This window comes from Prionailurus viverrinus, chromosome A3, assembly GCF_022837055.1.
Source record: "Prionailurus viverrinus isolate Anna chromosome A3, UM_Priviv_1.0, whole genome shotgun sequence".
Taxonomy (NCBI): Eukaryota; Metazoa; Chordata; class Mammalia; order Carnivora; family Felidae; genus Prionailurus; species Prionailurus viverrinus.
This window is the reverse complement of record NC_062563.1, coordinates 73,985,198-74,003,516: the sequence shown is the minus strand read 5'-3', so window position 1 is coordinate 74,003,516 and position 18,319 is coordinate 73,985,198. Positions and strand designations below refer to the sequence as shown.

Genomic DNA, 18,319 nt, shown 5'->3' with positions numbered 1-18,319 from the left:
TCAGCACAGAACCTGATGCAGGGCTTGAACTCACAAACCGTGAGATCATGACCTGAGCCAAAGTCGGATGCTCAACTGACTGAGCCATCCAGGCGCCCCTCTTTGGTGTCTCTTCTTGGAAGGACACTAATTCTATCAGATCAGAGTCCCACCCTGTGATGTCATTTAACCTTAATTATTTCCATAAATGCCCTCTCTACATATACAGTCACATTGGATGATAGGGCTTCGATACATGAATTTTGGTGGGGAAACATTCAGTCTATAACAGACGGTGAGCTCTGTCCAACAGATTCAAAGCATTGGAGGAGGAGGACTACAAAGCTAGAACTATTCATTAGCCTGGGTCCACATATTTGGGAGCAAAAGTGTGCCAGAAAAATCAGGTTAAGAAGAGGAAGAGAAGTGATACTGTCAAAGTTGTTTACATTGACCAGTGGTTTTCAAATGCTTTTAAATTATGAAACTCTTTCTTGCATCAAATCTTACATAGAACTCAAGAAAAACAAGAAACAATCCAACTTATTATAGTGGACAAAGGATTTGTATGAACACTTCACAAATGCCCAGTAAGGAAACAAAGAAATGCTTAGCGTCATTAGTCGTCAGGGAAACATAAATTACAAACACAGTGAGATCCCTGGGACAACTAAATTTTGCAAGTGTGACAATACTGAATGTTGGCACCTGGAACTCTCTTACATTCATTATGAGAATATAAAATGATACAACCACTTTGGAAAGAGGTCTGGTGGTTTCTTAAAAAGTTAAACAAGCATTTTCCCCTATGACCCTGAAATTCCACTCTTATGTATTTACATAAGAAGGAGAAAACATGGGGCACCTGGGTGGCACAGTCGTTGGGCATCCGACTTCAGCCAGGTCACGATCTCATGGTCCGTGAGTTCGAGCCCCGCGTCGGGCTCTGGGCTGATGGCTCAGAGCCTGGAGCCTGTTTCCGATTCTGTGTCTCCCTCTCTCTCTGCCCCTCCCCCGTTCATGCTCTGTCTCTCTCTGTCCCAAAAATAAATAAACGTTGAAAAAAAAAAGGAGAAAACATGTCCACAAGATTTGTACAAAAAATGTTGATAGCAGCTTTCTTACAACGAAACACTGGAAAAGCATATGCCCTTTGACAGCCATGTGGGTACACAAACTCTGTTCTATCCATACAATGGACTTCCGCTCAGCTATAAAAAGGAACAGACTATTAGGAGGAATCTCAGAAACATTATCTGCGTGAAAGAAGCCAGACACAAAACAGTACCTACTTGATCATTTATATGAAATTCTAGAACAGGTAAAACTTATCTATTGTGGAAAACAATGGAATAGTCTTTTCATGTGAGAATGATGGGGGGTGGGGGGACTGACCCAGAAGTTAGCATGAGGAAAGTTCTTGGGGTGATGATAGTGATCTATATCTTGAATCTGTATCTTGACAGGTGTTTGGATTATGTAGGTGTATGTGTTTGTCAACGTTCATCAAAAGGAACCTTAAAAAAACCTGTGTAATTCAACTATATATAAATTTTACTTAAAAATCACCATAAGTACATTGCGCTAATGGTGCAGAGCCTCCTTAGGATTCTTTCTCCCTCTCTCTCTGCCCCTCCCCTGCTCTCTCTCTCTCTCTCTCTCAAAATAAATAAACTTAAAATAAAAACACCATAATCAAATGTTGAACTATAGGTAATGACAGGCATGCTGAAACATTTAGGGGTAAGTATCCTTATATCAACAATTTACTTTGTTTAAAAAAATTTTTTTTTTAATTTTAATGTTTATTTTAGAGAGAGACAGAGACAGAGTGCCAGCTGGGGAGGGGCAGAGAGAGGAGTCACAGAACCGGAAGCAGGCTCCAGGCTCTGGGCTGTCAGCACAGGGCCTGATGCGGGACTCAAACTTATGAACTGCAACATCAAGACCTGAGTTGAAGTCGGCCACTTAACCGACTGAGCCACCCAGGTGCCCCTAAAAAACATTTTTTTAAAAATGTTTATTTATTTGAGAGACAGAGACAGAGTGTGAGTGATGGAGGGGCAGTGGGAGGGGGACACTGAATCCAAAGCAGTCTCCAGGCTCTGAGCTGTCAGTACAGAGCTCGATGTGGGGTTTTAACTGGTCAACTTGAGATCATGACCTGAATCAAAGTTGAACGCTTAACCAACTGAGCCACCCAGGCACCCCTACAATTTACTTTGAATTATGTATAGAATCAGGGCACCTGGGTGGCTCAGTTAAGCTTCCGACTTCAGCTCAGGTCATGATCTCGTGGTTTGTGGGTTCGAGCCCCATATTGGGCTCTGTGCTGACAGCTCAGAGCCTGAAGCCTGCTTCAGATTCTGTGTCTCCCTCTCCTTATGCCCCTCCCCTGCTTGTGGTCTGTCTCCCTTTCTCAAAAATAAATAAACATTTAAAAAAAATTTAAGTTTGAATATGTATAGAATCTATGAATTCTATATAGAACTCCAGGAGTTCACTGTATCATTTTTTGCCTTATCTGTATGCTTGAAAATTTTCATAACAAAATGTTGGGGAAAAAATCTTATATGGAAACTCAATGTATAAAATATAAAATGCAGAGTGGCTCTGGGGTAGTAGGGGTGGGGTCCCAGAGCCCCTTCAGTTGGCCCCTACTTTGTTTGTTGAGGTTGTCCTTGAGGAGCCTCCTTGGAACTCTGGGAGTTGGAGGAACACAGCTTGAAATTTCTGCTATAGACAGCCTACCTGGGCAGGCTGGGGATGCAGATGATGAATTCCCAGGACCAACAACAAATGTAGCTCAGGAGCATGATGGAGTTGTACCATGGGGATTTTAGCTACTTAAAGATCTGCCACAACCCATTTACTAAAACCAGGGTATCACTAACTTTTTGACTTGTCCTGCAAGCAATCTTTTTCCAAAAAATGTAAAAGTAGGAAGGAAAAGTGCTACAGAGAACTGAACTGTGACCACACAGGAAGGGGGTGCTGATAAGTGATGGTGAATTGATGGGAAGGACAATGAAGGGAACACTGGATATACTCAGAAGCGTATCTTAGAAAAACTACCAAAATCATACCCTGACAGGATGTTAACAAATGAAGAATTAAAGAGGAAGGCATTTAAGGAAACCAAAGTTGCTGCCGAGGGAACTGGTGTGTTCAACGTCTTAAGCGCACAAATGATGGAGCGGATAACCAAGGATGAACGCAGAAGTCTTGCACAGAAAACTTTAATATAGTTTCAGGAATGCTAAAGTCAAAAACTAAGATAACTGTAAAGAATTCAAAGATACAGGGAGGACTAGAAAAAAAATAGGCAAAAGTTAGAACACATCTTAGATCACATGATTTCATACAAACGGAAAGGAGATTTACTTATCTCCTCTGTAAAGAGAATGCTCTTCAAACCAGAAAGGGCAAAAAAGAACTATGTGCTTGAGTGCAGGTTCTTTTAACATGACCACACAAGTAAAGTCAGGAATAGCTGAGGAGTTTAGAAGCCAGGAGAGGTGGCCTCAAACACAAAAAGGTTCCTGTATCCAAAAGGGAAAACAAGCAGACTCTGGCAAATATTGATTCATGAGTTGATGCAATCCCTGGAAAATTCTAGGGTGAATTATTACACAAAAGGTCAATAAGCACTTGGAAAAGGAAGTAATGATCACTAGACAGCAACAAGGGTTCAGTGTGAAATACGTGTCTTTTACCGATTGGTTTATTAAAAGGGGAGATTTGCTTGTTTGCTTTCAGCAAGATATCTGCCAAATCATTAATGATGTGTTATCCGGAGTAGGATAGAAACGTGAGCTCCAAGACAGCACAGTCGGGTAAATGTAAATGTCTGATCCTGACTGAAGAACTAGAACTCAATGTGTACATTAATAAACAGAATAACTGAATAGGGCTCCTGACGGTGATGTTTGGTTGTCCTGGTCTTTTTTTATTTCCCGTGATTTAAAACTTACACTTGTGAAATGAGAAGATGACATGATGCTGGAAGGGAAAGTAAACATTTTGAAAAGGTACTTAAAACGTGTTGACAGGTTAGAACAAGGAGGTGAAGTAAGATAAATCTTATTTGGTACAAATATAAAGTTCTGTGCTCAAATTTAGAGTATCAATTGTGTAAGGACAAAATGAGGGATAAGCTGAACATTTCTTTAGAATGAAATCTAGGATTCAGTTGCATAGTGTGGCAGCCCAAAGAGTTGGTGCCATTTTAGTTTGATTTAATACAAACACAAAAACAAAACAAGAAGGTAAAATTCCCACTGATCCTGAACTCGTCAGATTACATCTGAGATGGTGAATTCCTTCTCAGAGGAGACAGTTTAGAATGGAATTGATAACATGGAGTGTGTCTAGAGGGAGGGGCAGCAGGAAACCATGTCCTGTGGGAAATGGCTGAAGAACTGGACACGTTTAGGCTGGAGAAACTGAGATTTCAGGGAGTCGAGGACTATCTTGCTCCATATGAAGGCTGTTCAGCTGTGTATAGAGCTAAACGTTTTAATAACTGAACTATTTAAAAATGAATTGGGCTGCTTTGTGAGGTAGTAAGACCTTCCTCTCTCCAAGGAAGTACCTATTGGAAGGTACTGGCCCAAGATGTTGTAAAGAAATTCTTCCTCTGCAGTTTGTGAGATGTTGGATTTGATGACCAGTGAAGGCCTTTCAAGGAGGAATTCTATATCATGAGAATCTGACACCTAGTAGTAAACAGTGTCATAAAGGTTTTTAGATAGCATAAATAACAATGGTGATGTAGATAACATTATTGATTGCTTATATTTAAAAATCCACTTGGAGGGGCACCTTAACTGCCTCAGTAGGTTAAGCTTCTGACTCTTGGTTTCATCTTAGGTCATGATCTCATGGTTCATGAGTTCGAACCCTGTGTCGGGCTCCATGCTGACAGCGCAGAGCCTGCTTGGGATTCTCTCTCTCTCTCTCTCTCTGCCCTCCCCCACTCACACACTCTCTCTCAAAATAAATAAATAAACTTAAAAAAAGTCTTTAAAAAATAAAAATAAATATCCATTTAGATACTATGCATAGATTTTAGGTTATTAATGAGACTGAGCAAGTAAATATAATAAACATGCAGTATTACCTTGACAGGATATGAAAAAAGCTTAACAAAACCGAAATCATCTCCAGTGGCTAAGAGGGAACAGTCTTTGGTAAGACTGGCAGCATTTACATCAGTCACATCGCTGTGTGCAGGCCAGATTCCCTCACACGTAGGCCCCAGCACACAGGTCCACGTGTCCCACTCTATTTTCTCAATCTTAAAAAGAAGGAAAGAAATCAATATATTTTTGCACAACCTAGAGATCTTTTTCTTTATTGTAGTTGACATGCAACGTTACATTAATTTCAGGTGTACGTCATGGTGATTCGACAAGTCTACGTGTTCATTAAGGTACGCTCAACAAAAGTGTAGCTACCACCTGTCACCACGTGACTCTGTTACACTACGAATGACTGACTATATTCCTTATGCCGTACTATTTAAAAAAAAAATAAACAGCAATAAAAAATGCAGCTGAATAGTTCTTACTGATGACTTTGCCAGCACTAGGCAATTGTGTTGTGATCTGAGGTGCGTAAGTTCTAAGATGCAGTTTTTAAGTGGCATACGGATTATCTAAGTAAACACTACAGTCAGATAACCATTTATTTTTCTATGTATAAAATCATTATTTTGGAATTGTGGAAATCTGACAATAATAAAGTTTTTTAGGGGGCGCCTGGGTGGCTCAGTCAGTTAAGTATCTGGCTCTTGATTTCGTCTCAGATCATGATTGCATGGTTGTGAGATTGAACGCCTTATCATCAGGCTCTGAGTTGACTGTGGAGCCCGTTTAAGATTCTCTCATTCTCTGGCTCTCAAAAAATAAATAGAATAGAATAGAATAGAATAGAATAGAATAGAATAGAATAGAATAGAATAGAATAGAAAATCTAAAAAAATAGTTTTTTAGTTCTTGTAGGTTTTAGCATCATTGAAGCCATAAGCTAGATCAGGGTTTCTCAGTGTCAGCACTATTAATGTTTTAGGACAGTTGATTCTTTGTTGTCAAGGGCTGTCCTGTGCATGGTAGTATTTTAGCAGCATTCCTGTCCTTTACCCACTGGAAGTCAGCAGCCCTCCTCCCCAAGCTGTCCCGAGACATTGGCAAATATCCCTGGGGGAAGGGGCAATATTGCTCCCAAATGAGAACACTGAGCTGCATTGATCAATAGGGCTGATTATTTAGCAAATTATTTTAAAAAGTCACAAGATGTAACTTTTTTTGAAGGAGTGCTTTCTAGAAGGAATGAGTAATAAGATTCTGCAGCTAGCCTAATATCTTGTATGCGAGAGAGAGACTACCTTACAAACTTGAAGAGCTGTTCATATTGCATTACTATGACTGTATTCTATCCTTTAAAACTGTTTTCTCTGAAATTCATGGACAAAAGATTTGAAATTCATATAGGCGAAATCCTGATATAATCTAGGCTTTCCCTTTTAAAATAAACAATAGTAACAACACTGTGTATTAGACTTTCCTGGGGGATTTGATCTGTTAACGCACCTACGCATTACAGAGAAATGGCAAGATAAAGATGCAGTTGGGTTTTAGTCACAACGTGTGGAGGTATTAAATGTATTTTAGTCACTCCAACTTCTCCTCATTTAACATTCTGTGCTCCTCCTGGAACCATGCCGAACTGGAACCAAAAAGCAGCGCTGGCCCTGGTGATTTGGGGTGCCTCAGGCAGGACCACAGGCTGAGTTGACTTGAGGTGCCTCCTCAGCAATCATCTCCATTTTCTGGGGTTCTTATCCACTAAACTGGCCTTTGCAGGAAGAGAAGACAAACGCTCCTGCTGGTTCTGCAAGCAGGCTTTCTGGCCACTGACTCCCTTCCACGTTCCAGATTCTGTTTCTGAGACTTTCCTGTCCATCCCCAGTGCCAGCGCTCTAGGTGGCAGTTTCCCTGACCTCGTTATCTAGGCACAAAAGTGGGCGGTTGGGGTGGGGGTGAGCTGTTATTGCTCACCCTGAGATCACCCCAGCAGATCATCCTTGGCCAGATCTGGACACTGAGGTCCCCAAGCAAATACCCAATTTGTTGGAAGCTACAGAAATTGCATTTAAAAGGGAGCATTAAAAAATGATCCCTCTAACTCACAAAACCCAAAAGGGGCAAACTTGTTAAAAATCCTGAACCTTAGATGGAAGAGGGGTCCTCAAAGGGTCTCTTCCATAGCACCTTGCCTTGGGCAGATGTGTCATTACCATCATCATTTTCCAGGGGAAGGAAGATCCAGAGAGGTGAGTCACTTAATCACAGCTGGTTTAGAAGCCAGAGGGAAGTGGGCTCAAGAGAGCCGGCCTCCTAGTTTAGTGCTGCTTTGACTGTGCTGTGCTGTACCAGATGGATTTAAATGGGCATTTTAGTATTCGTCATACTTAACAATTTGCCGAGTAAGGTTTGTATTAGTTTCACCATGGCTGTTAAAAAAAAAAAAAAAACAACCCTTTTTTGAAAAGGGTTTCTGTAGTGCCTGGGTGGCTCAGTTGTTTAAGCGTCTGACTCTCGATTTTGGCTCAGGTCATGATCTCGTGGTTCTTGAGTTCGAGCCCAGTGTTGGGCTCTGCACAGCAGTGAGGAGCCTGTTTTGGATTCAGTTTCTCTCTCTCTCTCTCAAAATAAATAAATAAACTTAAAAAAGAAAAAAGAAAAAACTCAATTCTGCCTCACTGGCTTTATTATAGCAAGAACATTTTTGTTCTCTGACAGTGTGGAGCCTGCTTGCAATTCTCTCTCTCTCTCTCTCTCTCTCTCTCTCTCTCTCTCTCTCTCTCTCTCCTCCAACTCCCCCAAGATAAATAAACTTTTTTTTTTTAAGAGGATTTTTTCATCCTTCATAGGTAGCTGAAGGGCCTGACACTACTGGTGGAAGAAATGCTGAGCTGCGTCTCCAGTGCCCTTAGGTGGCAATACCAGAGAATCCCAGGCGTGAAAACATCAGCTGGATGGCCTCCACAAACAGCAGCACCAGAGATCAGCCTCTGGAATACCAACTGTGTACCTCAGAGTGACAGATGAACTCTTCAGAGCCAGAGTCTGGTATGTGAAGAAGCCTTCTTATAACACAAATTTTCCTCTTGTGCAGATTCTTTTTTTTTTTTTTTTTAATTTTTTTTTTCAACGTTTATTTATTTTTGGGCCAGAGAGAGACAGAGCATGAACGGGGGAGGGGCAGAGAGAGAGGGAGACACAGAATCGGAAACAGGCTCCAGGCTCTGAGCCATCAGCCCAGAGCCCGACACGGGGCTCGAACTCATGGGCCGCGAGATCATGACCTGGCTGAAGTCGGACGCTTAACCGACTGCGCCACCCAGGCGCCCCTCTTGTGCAGATTCTTAAACACAGTAATTGCTCATTGGTCCCAATTTGGTATCCTTCCCCCTCCACCATTTGGTTCGACTGAATTTTATTTTAGTGCACTTATTTTGGGGCACCAGAACATGAAGGGAAAACACAGATGAAGTGATGTAAAATGATGCTTAAATACACAGGAAAAATCCAAAAGGCCCCATGGTCTAGGCTGCCAAGTAGTCACACGTGGACCCCTCGAGACTGGGACCACAGCTCCATGGTCCTCTTACTCTCCTGGAGGCTTAATCTCCCTGTCTGTAAAATGAGACTGACAGCCATCACACAAGAATGTTCACAAGACAATAACACAGGCGTACGAAGTGTCCAGTGAATAAAGGACTTAATTTAAAATATCTCTTACTCAAGGCTACAGAAGTTTCTTTAAAAAAGTTAGAATGACAACTGATCAGAGATAAATACATTGGAATCTGGGAGTAAGATCGATTGATCAGCAAACAATTTCCATTAATATAATGCCATCATCTCTAACAACTTATACTTCTTAAGTACCGCACATAGACTTCTTTTAGAAACCATGAAAACATTATGAATGGGCACATAGCCCAATGTTTCTGGGAGTACTTTGCAATGATGGGACGGTTTCTCTTAATGACAGACTGAAGTTAGAGGCAGATGCCTATCCCTCAGTGGTGTACCCTCTGACACCTTTCCCTCTAAGGAAGCAATTATTTCCTTTTCGTTCATCAAAGGTTATATAGCAAATAAATGACTCAGGTTGTCTCCTGGGGCTAAGAAGAGGTCCTTAATGCTCAACCAGGCAACCACCTTTCAGCCATCCATGTTCACTCTGTGGAACCTCTATACAGACCCTGGAAGAAGCAAAAGCACCCTGGCCACAAAAGCACCTTAGCCTTTAGAAAGGCATTAGTTCATGGATTCAAAAGTTGTATAGAGGCTTTGATTTCAACAACTAAGAAATTATGTATGTGGCCAAAGACATGAGGAAAACAGGGAAAAGGGAAACAGTTTGATACAAATGGATGGTCAGGTTGTACATAGTTTTTGTTTTAAAAAGTAATTTTTCTTACCGCAGAAGATAGTGTTGTTACAAATACTTACTGAGAAAGTAAGTTTCAAAAGTTTATGTTCACAGAAAGGTTTGCACCAAGGGATAGGGCATGTCCAATGGAAGAAGTAATATGTAGCATTCAAATTATAAGCTTAGTCATTGTCTTGCAGCAGAGGAAGATTAAGCACAAGGCTGACTGTCCAATGCTCCATCAGCAGACCAGTGAATTCGTAGGTTCTCAGAATGTAGGGGACCAGATTAAGCACTCAGATTTAAGAAACAATCAAGCTTAAAGGTACACTAAATATAATCCATACTAATGGATAATAATGGACAGGCTTTATTAAAAATGCACATATTAAATCTTCACGAAACACTTTTAAAAAGTTCTGTGTATGACTGTTACCTCCGAAGGTCTTATTATATGCCGTTTGCCTCTCGGAGCTTCAAAAAAGAGTTGTTCTTTGGCACCCGAATTAACTTGCAATAATTTTCCTAGTGTGATAGAATGAAGCAAAAAGACAATTAACATCTGCATTTATCTTTCTGTTGTAAAGATACAAGCACGGTTGCAACTATTTCGATTCATTTTAATCAGGCTCATAAACTGAGCAAACGAATGCTGGATTATCCAGAAGTGCACGTAAAGTCAATTATATGGAAGGGCAGAAACCCCAAAGCTATGAATTTTTTAATGTGGGCCTCATAAAATCTGACCTTGCACACCCCTCATAGAATCAAGCCTGCTAGGTTTTACTCTGTTATAAAAGGAATATCTGTTTTTCAAAAGCTTGACTAAATCTAGGCTTTTTGCTCATTTTCCTGGTTGCACAAATGTGTAGTAAAAGGAAACTGCTTTGGCAAGAATTGTGGCATCACAAGTGAGAACCTTGTGGTAAGCACTCACATTTACCCAGGTCTAAATTCTAAATTTGTACTTTAAAGCCTAGAAACTAGGAGACAGTGACACATAAAACAACATGCAAATGCCTGCCCTCTCCCCCTATCTTACTTGAAAAATTGTAAAGAAATCCAAGATTTTCCCAAAACAACACGTTGAGCAAAAACAGTCGTTTGGTCTGATGTAAAATTAAAATCTAGTAATCACTATGATTAATGTTGAAGAAGAATAGACACCCTGATTCTCCTCTTTACACCTCATTGATCCTTTATGGCTTGAAATTTAAATGACTCAAAAGACACACACTCTAGTATTTTTTCAGCATTTTTAAATCATGGGACATTTCAAACACATATAGAAGTAAGAAGAATATAAAAAAACCCCTACCGCCCAGTTAATGTTCAGTTTCAACAGTTATTAGCACATGGCCAGCCCTGTTTCATGAGCCTCCACTCAAGGCTTTCACCCCACATGGTTTCGAAGCAGATGTCCCAATACTTCATTGGTAAAAAATTCAGTGTACATTTACATCATACTATTTCTTCCCCTGCTCTCTTTTCCCCCATAACTCTGTACATCTAGTAGTCTTGAAATGTCTTTCTTGCAAAAGTAATATCAAAATAACTTGTCATGGTCTTTAACGTTTAAGTGGGTGCCACCTGGGTCTGAAATCTAGTTTGGCTAACCTTCAGAAGTTACAGGTCTATTTCTCAGTGAATAATTAAAAATAAGGCTCTCTAATTTTGTAACTGAAAACCTTAATTGTTTCTAATTTGCTGGGTTATAACATGGTGATGAGGGGCCTCGACTGTGAGGAGCAAGTGAATTTGAAAAAGTTTCTTTTGAAATGGGGACATTTCCCTGAATTTATGGCTGAACATATACAAACTAGGTAGTTAAATTAGCTTTGGCTATTTAGTATTGTAAGAAAATGAATAATATTTCTCCAATGAACTAAATAGACCTACAAAGTATTTTTTAGTATTTTAAAGAAAACTCCAAAATTATCATAATAGTTAAGTGAAATACTTTAAGACTGCAAGATTATTAGAGGATCTAAACACAAGACACAGGCACCAGAATGCTGTGTAGCACCACAGACACCTGTGGGGTACCAACCTGGCTCATGTCCCACCCCTGAGAACTTCCTTCCCACCTTGCCTGGACCCCTGTGGTTGTGTTTGTCCTCTGATAGAAGACGCTGCCCCAGACGCTCCCAGAGCCTGACCCAGTCAGGCTGCAGATGGGAGTGGGCACTCAAATTCTCTTTCCTGGAAACTTAGGATCTGGGAAACTCAATCAGAGGGTGCCTCGCTGGAATAAGATGGACTTTGGAACTTAGGGTGACTTTGGGGGGCAACAGAACAGACCACATGCAAATGAATTAAGGAAAGTTGTCCTGCAGAGACAGGGGCCGAAAACCGACACCAGACCCAGGAGAGCAGTAGACTCTGAAATGAGCTGCCTTACAGCAGGAGAAGAGAGAGGAGGGAAGTGCCTGCTTGCTTTTCTGGTTCATTCCTAAAGCCAGTTCCTCAGGAGATGTTGCTTCCTGCTCTTGGATTCTATGAGCTATCCCTATATCTTCCAAATAACCTCATTCTTTACTATTATTTAGAAAATTTAAGCTGAGTGGGTTTGAGTTCCTTGCACCCAAGGATGTGAAGAAATTTTTAAAACTGCAGCTATTCTTATATTAGGAAAGAGGAATTATGGGTATGATTCCCACCCCCAACCCCAACCCCCTACCATATATTCTTTACTGCAGTTACTACTTTTTTTTTTTTCAAGCACACAGAAAATATTTAGGTCACCACTCTTTTTTTCTGCTGCCTCTGCTCTGTCATAAAGGCACTGAAATATTCTGAGAACAGAAGCAAAGAGCAAAAAATCTGTATAATCCATGTATAATTGCCACTTAGTAACAATAACTCTATTCTTTCAAAAGTGTCACATTTTTATTCACTAGAAATGTCTACTCACAAGGTGGAAGAGAATCAGAAGAGCCAGATGTCCTCATTACTAAGCAGGTATAGGAAACCACACACCCTGAAGGTGGATAGAGCTATATAATCCACGAAATGATTCACACCCATCATTCTAGTTGTTATATAATTTTTAAGTTAGAACAATTCCAAAATTCATACTAAATGTACCAAATATATCAGATCATTTGCAATGAAAATGGGAATGAGAGTTCTATTATGGCCCAAACTGTTGACTGGACTTTTAGTCCTGATATTTCTAGAAATGAACTAATATCAACTAGGAAATATTCTTCCAAATTTTATCTCTCTCCACATTTTCCCCCTTCTCAGCAGCTTTCATTCAGGGGCAGCTGACATTCCTGCAAAAGGCTGATGGGCTTTTTGGTTCCTTAGGACCCATGGTTGCCATGGACACAAAAGGCTGTGCCACCCCCCACCCCTGATGAGCCAGCTGGCTCTAGCAAATGTGTTCACTATTTTTGACAAGATCAAAGGCATGAAATAGAACCCTGCTCCTAAATTCTGCTCTCTGCCCTTACCAGACCCTCAAGGCCCTGCTGTGAAAAACTAGGCTGGTCTTGAGGCAGTATGGCACATTCCTGAGGTCAGCCACTTTGGGAACTGGGATATCAGGAGCACAATACCAACATGACACATGCCTCATGGCAATCAAATTGGAGTTAAACCAGGGAAGGTCCATGGGCATACTTGCTCTGATTCTCCAGGTAATATAACTCCTCCCTGAAAATCAAAAGTATTCTATTTCCCTCTCCGTCCATAGAACACATTTGGTCTGACACTCTCACCTGACCAAAGGGGCCACATAGGACAGGAGATGAGGCAGGTTTTCAAAGACCTCGGCCTCCTTACTCCCAGTGCCTTTTCTATCACCCTGAGCTCTGGTTGGACCACAGAAGCTGGCTTAGGGCAAAATTGTGGAAATAGTGAGGTTTGCTCCTCTGCCTGCAAAGTGATGGCTCTACATTGGGGGCCTTTATATATAAAGACTATCGCCTCCATGATTGCAACCCACTGATCCTGGCCAACATCTTGTTCTTTCCACCTAGGACTTACTCCTCTTTATAGCCCTAACATCCAACACAGGACCTACACATTTGCAGGTTAAAAAAAAATCCCCAAATGCAAATAAAAACCAAAATAAGATACCATTTCATACCTATAAGGATGGCTATTATAAAAAAGACCTCCTCCCAAACCAGAAAATGGCAGGTGTTGGTAAGGAGGTAGAGAAACTGGAACACTTGTGCCCTGTTGGTAGGAATGTCAAGTGACAACAGCTGTGCAAAATAGTATGGTGGCTCCTCGAGAAGTTAAAAATAGAATTACCATTTGATTCAGCAATTCCCCTTCTGGGTAGATGCCCCAAAAGAATTAAAAGCAGGGTCTAGTACACTCACGTTCATGGCAGCATTATGCACAATAGCTAAAAGGTGGAAACAACACACGTGTCTGTCTGTAGATAAACAAAATGTGGCATATACACACTCTGGAGTATTATTCAGCTTTAAAAAGGACGGAAAAGAAACAAGAATTTTTTTTTTTTAATACTAAAAAAGGGGAGGGGGTGCCAGGGTGGCTCAGTCAGTTAAGAGTCTGACTCTTGGTTTCCGCTCAGGTCATGACCTTGCGTTTTTGTGAGTTCGAGCCCTGCGTTAGGCTCTGTGCTGGCAGCACAGGAACCCGCTTGGGGTTCTCTGTCTCCCTCTCACTCTGCCCCTTGCCTACTTGCACTGCCTCTGTCTCTCTCAGAATAAATGAATAAATTTTAAAAATTTTAAAAAGGAAGGAAATTCTGACACATGCTATAATATGGATTAATCTTGAGGACATCATGTTAGGTGAAATGAACCAGTTACAAAAAGACAAATACCATATGATTCCACTTACATGAAATACCTCGAGGAGTCAAATTCATAGCGACATAAAGTAGAATGGTGGTTAGCAGGGTCCGGGAGAAGGGGAAAAGGGGAGTTCTTGTCTGATGGGTATAGAGGTTCGGTTTATAGAAATGGACAGTGGTGAAGGTTGCACAACAGTATGAATGCAGTTAATGCCACTGAACCGTACATTTAAAAATGGTTAGGATGGTAAACTTTATGTGTATTTTACCAAAATGAAAACAAATGTAAAAGAGTCTTCCCCATTGAAATTGATTCTTCCTATGTCCCATTTTCTCTTATAAATAATATGTAACATGTGAATAAGAACCAAGTGTAGCCTCCAGTGACCACTGTCATGGTGGGATTTCACATATTGTGCTATGTATTTTGTGGGTGTTGGATTCCCAACAAAACACACCGTACTCTATTCTACAGATGCATAAGGCTGCCCCTGACTGTTCTAAATTCTCCTCCCAACATGACATAAATCGGGACATTAGCAAGAGAATTTACAGGGGAAATCACTGTCTTTTTTTTTTTTTTTTTTTAACAATGAAGCAGAGAACATCCAAGAAGTGCGGCTGAGAAGCAGCTGTCTCCCTCTATCTGTTTGGCCTCAATGGTTCCTAGAGGACTGTCAGGCCACCAGTGTCACCTCTGATCACAAATGCCAGCCTAAGCCCTCGGCGTTGTGTCTGGCAGGGAGGGCTCTGACGTGAAAGTGAGAGAGACTTATGTGATCTCCCTTTGCCCTTGTTGAGACTTGCACCTCTTGCAGTAAAGAGCATGCTTTCTTCCATCTATTGCACTATATAAAGTGCCTGAAAGTTGTAAGGCTCAAATAAAGTCCAAATTCCAATGCATCAAGTACAGTTACACATGAATACCTGCTTGGCAGAAGGATCAGTCTATGGCCAGTACTTCAAAAAAAATACTTGAAATAAAATATTCTGGCAACTCTGAAATAATCTCTATTTGGTGGAAGATCTCAGCACCTCTTTCTCCTGGCTGATTTTAGTTGCTTTTCCACTCCAGGCTTATTCATCCTTCCAAAGATGGCAGAGAACACCCCCTCCTGCCCCACCTCTAAATCTTTTAGAATTACTTAATTACCTCCAGGATAAAGTTCAGTGCTCAGCTTCCTAGTAGGAGGTAAAGGTTCCTTTGCATCCTGTCCTGGTCTTTCCCTCCACATTCATCTCTCTTCTCGCCCTTAGTCACTCAATATTATTATTTCTTAATTTCCCCTGTTTCTCCCACCTCCTCATCTTGACATGTCATGTTCCTTCTGAGCCTGGAATGCTTCACCATCTGGTGAACTTCTGGTCATCTTTCAAGATCTACCTTAAAGGACACTGCTTCTGTGAGGCTCCATGGACTCCCCTGTTGTGAGCTCCTTCCTTAGAGACACCACTGGGCTTGGTGCTTTCTACCATGGTCAACTAAAACTCCTTTCAAAACTGGGACCCTGCCCATTCCTAAATGCCTACTCCAAACTCTAACAACAGCTAAGTCCCTGGGATGAGATTTAAAAGTGACCCCCCCTGGGGCAATGATGCTCCATCTTGGGTGCTGAATGCTGACATGGCCCACTCAGAGGCCCTGCATAACACCTCCCTGTGACTCTCCAGTTCTTGTCCCCATGCCTTAACATTTGGGGGTCTATATTTTTCAAGCACAAGTATGTCTCCCCCACTAAATTATAAACTCTTGTGGACTACTACAGGAACTGTGTCTCACTTATGAATCATCCACATTTCCTGCCTTAAGACTTTGCACATGTAGAAACTAGATTTGTTAAATAAACAGGCAAATTCCCATGGCATCTGTGGGCATGACTTGCAGGAGGTAGGGGGTCGGCTGGGAGTTTTGGAGAGCAGGGTAACTTCAGGTGAGCTGCGTGCAGAGTTCTACCTCTGTCAGAAGACGAAAATTGCTAGAGACTTCTTGGGCAGTTCTTGGGGAGGTGAAGCATTGGTAGAAAAAGGAAAACAGTAAGGAGGAGATACAAGGCAAGGACAAGGAACGCCGAACCCAAAGGTGAAGTGGTGGCTTGCCAGGGTAACAGAAGGCATCATGTATCTTCAATGGTCTTAAAACTCAATGGCTTGAATTAACAATAATAATAGTAGGAGTAGTGGTGGTGGTAATAAGACAGAAAAACTACGCAAAATGTTAACAGCAGGTGCCCCTGCGTTGTAAAATTACAGTTGCTTATATTTGCTGTGGGTTCTCCACTCTGTCTTTCTCTAAAGCTCCACTGTTCTTCTGTCTGGAAACATGTATGAATGGATAGTGACTTTTTTGAAACAAAAATTTTGTCGTGAAAGCCACAACATACTTTACCTCTAGAGTCCCAGTCAATATGGGTAATATAACTAGAAGCACCTTTACAGATGCCCACCCGTTTGCTTGTCAGTACGTTGTAAATATCCACAAAGTTATCATGGGATGCCACGGCAAGGTATTTTCCTGTATCTGTAAAGAAAAACATGCAATTAACACCCAAACATTTTAGACAAGAATTTACTTCCAGGAACTTATTTCAAATGGGGAAAAGGTCAAGGAAGTATTTAAAGAGTCCACTCTCATAAATTTTTGCCCCAAACACATTCTAGAAAGTTTCTGCTTTAATCTTTACCTTTTGAAAATTTAATATCAGAGATCATTTCTTTTCTGTGATGGAAGGAGACCATGTCTTCAACAGTGTCAGCATTTACGACCAGGAAACTCCCATCATTCAAGCCAACTGCTAAGGCTTTCCCATCAGGGGAGAAGGCACAGCATCTTCCACCTACAAAAGAATCCACAAATAACAGTTATTAACCAGGATTCTACTATCAAACATATTCAATGAAGAGATGGAGAAATGTGCCTATGTGCATTATGCATAGACATGTTACTGTGCCTTTAACACTACTTGTGAGGAAAACTAAAACTTGGTCATTTAAAATATATCTTCCTGGGGTGTCTGGATGGGTCGGTCCATTGAGCGTCCGACTTCAGCTCAGGTCATTATCTCGCTGTTCGTGGGTTCGAGCCCCGCGTCAGGCTCTGTGCTGACAGCTCAGAGCCAGGAGCCTGCTTCGGATTCTGTGTCTCCCTCTCTCTGCCCCTCCCCACTCAGGGTCTGTCTCTGTCTCTCAAAAATAAACATTAAAAACAATTTAAAAAACATATCTTCCCTTTAAACCCAAGGACAAAGATCAGAATGCTAAAAAACAAAGAAAACATTTTCACTTTGAGGTTTATCCATTCATTTCTTACTACTTGAATACTGGGATTTTCAAAAGACACATGGAGTCAACAGATGAAAGGAGTGAAAGATTAAGAAAACCAGTATCTTTGTTCCCAAGAAAAGAGATGATACTTACAAATGGGAATTCTGGAATTCAATTTCTAGAAACCGTTTTTTGGTTATCATGACCTACACCCAAAACTTGCTTCAGAGACCTTGTGGATCTTGTAGTCACTCCAAGTCTGATCCACGGATCATAATGTGTGATTCTACAGGTGAAAGATTTTATCTTGCCTCTTCTGTACTGGATAACACTCTCTCAAGAGGTGTCTACAAAACTAAACAGTATGGGCTGACAGGGCTCCATGAGCAATGTTTTGTACTGCTCTCTGCAGGGTCACAGGGAGATATTTCTGAATGAGTATGGACTCTGTTGGGGGAGTGGTATTTAATAGGATATCTGTTTAAGAATAGCACCTCCCCCCCCGCCCCCTTACTGTCAAGGCTTTGGTAAGCAGAGCTCCAGGCATGGAAAAGTCACACAGCATTGTGCTAAGGCATTCCAAAGTCAACTTCCACACACTCCCCTCCATCACTGTTCAAGGTATGCTGAAAGCCATGTTATACCAGTAACTTCAAATTGACTTATCTAAATTGTATCTTCATTCATTCACTCAGTAATAAGTTATTTATGTACTGCTATGAGTCATGCATGGTGCTAGGGCCAAGAGGACAAAAGACAAACCTGTCCTTGAGGAGAGTCATCAAGATTAGGTTAGCCATATATTTTAGTGAACAAACCATGACACTTCTGAGAGTGAAAGGAAAAGCTATT

The 18,319-nt window shown here is 41.2% G+C and overlaps 1 protein-coding gene across 4 annotated transcripts in view; it reads right to left on the bottom strand.

Annotated features, from left to right (window-relative positions):
- The window catches only part of EML6 (EMAP like 6), a 272,470-nt gene that overhangs the window by 47,040 nt on the left and 207,111 nt on the right, over positions 1–18,319 (bottom strand). For all 4 annotated transcript variants that reach the window (XM_047852480.1, XM_047852481.1, XM_047852479.1 and 1 more), the window contains exons 22-25: positions 16,888–17,040; positions 16,593–16,724; positions 9,863–9,951; positions 5,102–5,278 (exon numbers count right to left, since the gene is read on the bottom strand). In XM_047852480.1, the coding sequence (XP_047708436.1) occupies positions 5,102–5,278; positions 9,863–9,951; positions 16,593–16,724; positions 16,888–17,040 (551 nt within the window). The remainder of the gene's footprint in view (positions 1–5,101; positions 5,279–9,862; positions 9,952–16,592; positions 16,725–16,887; positions 17,041–18,319) is intronic.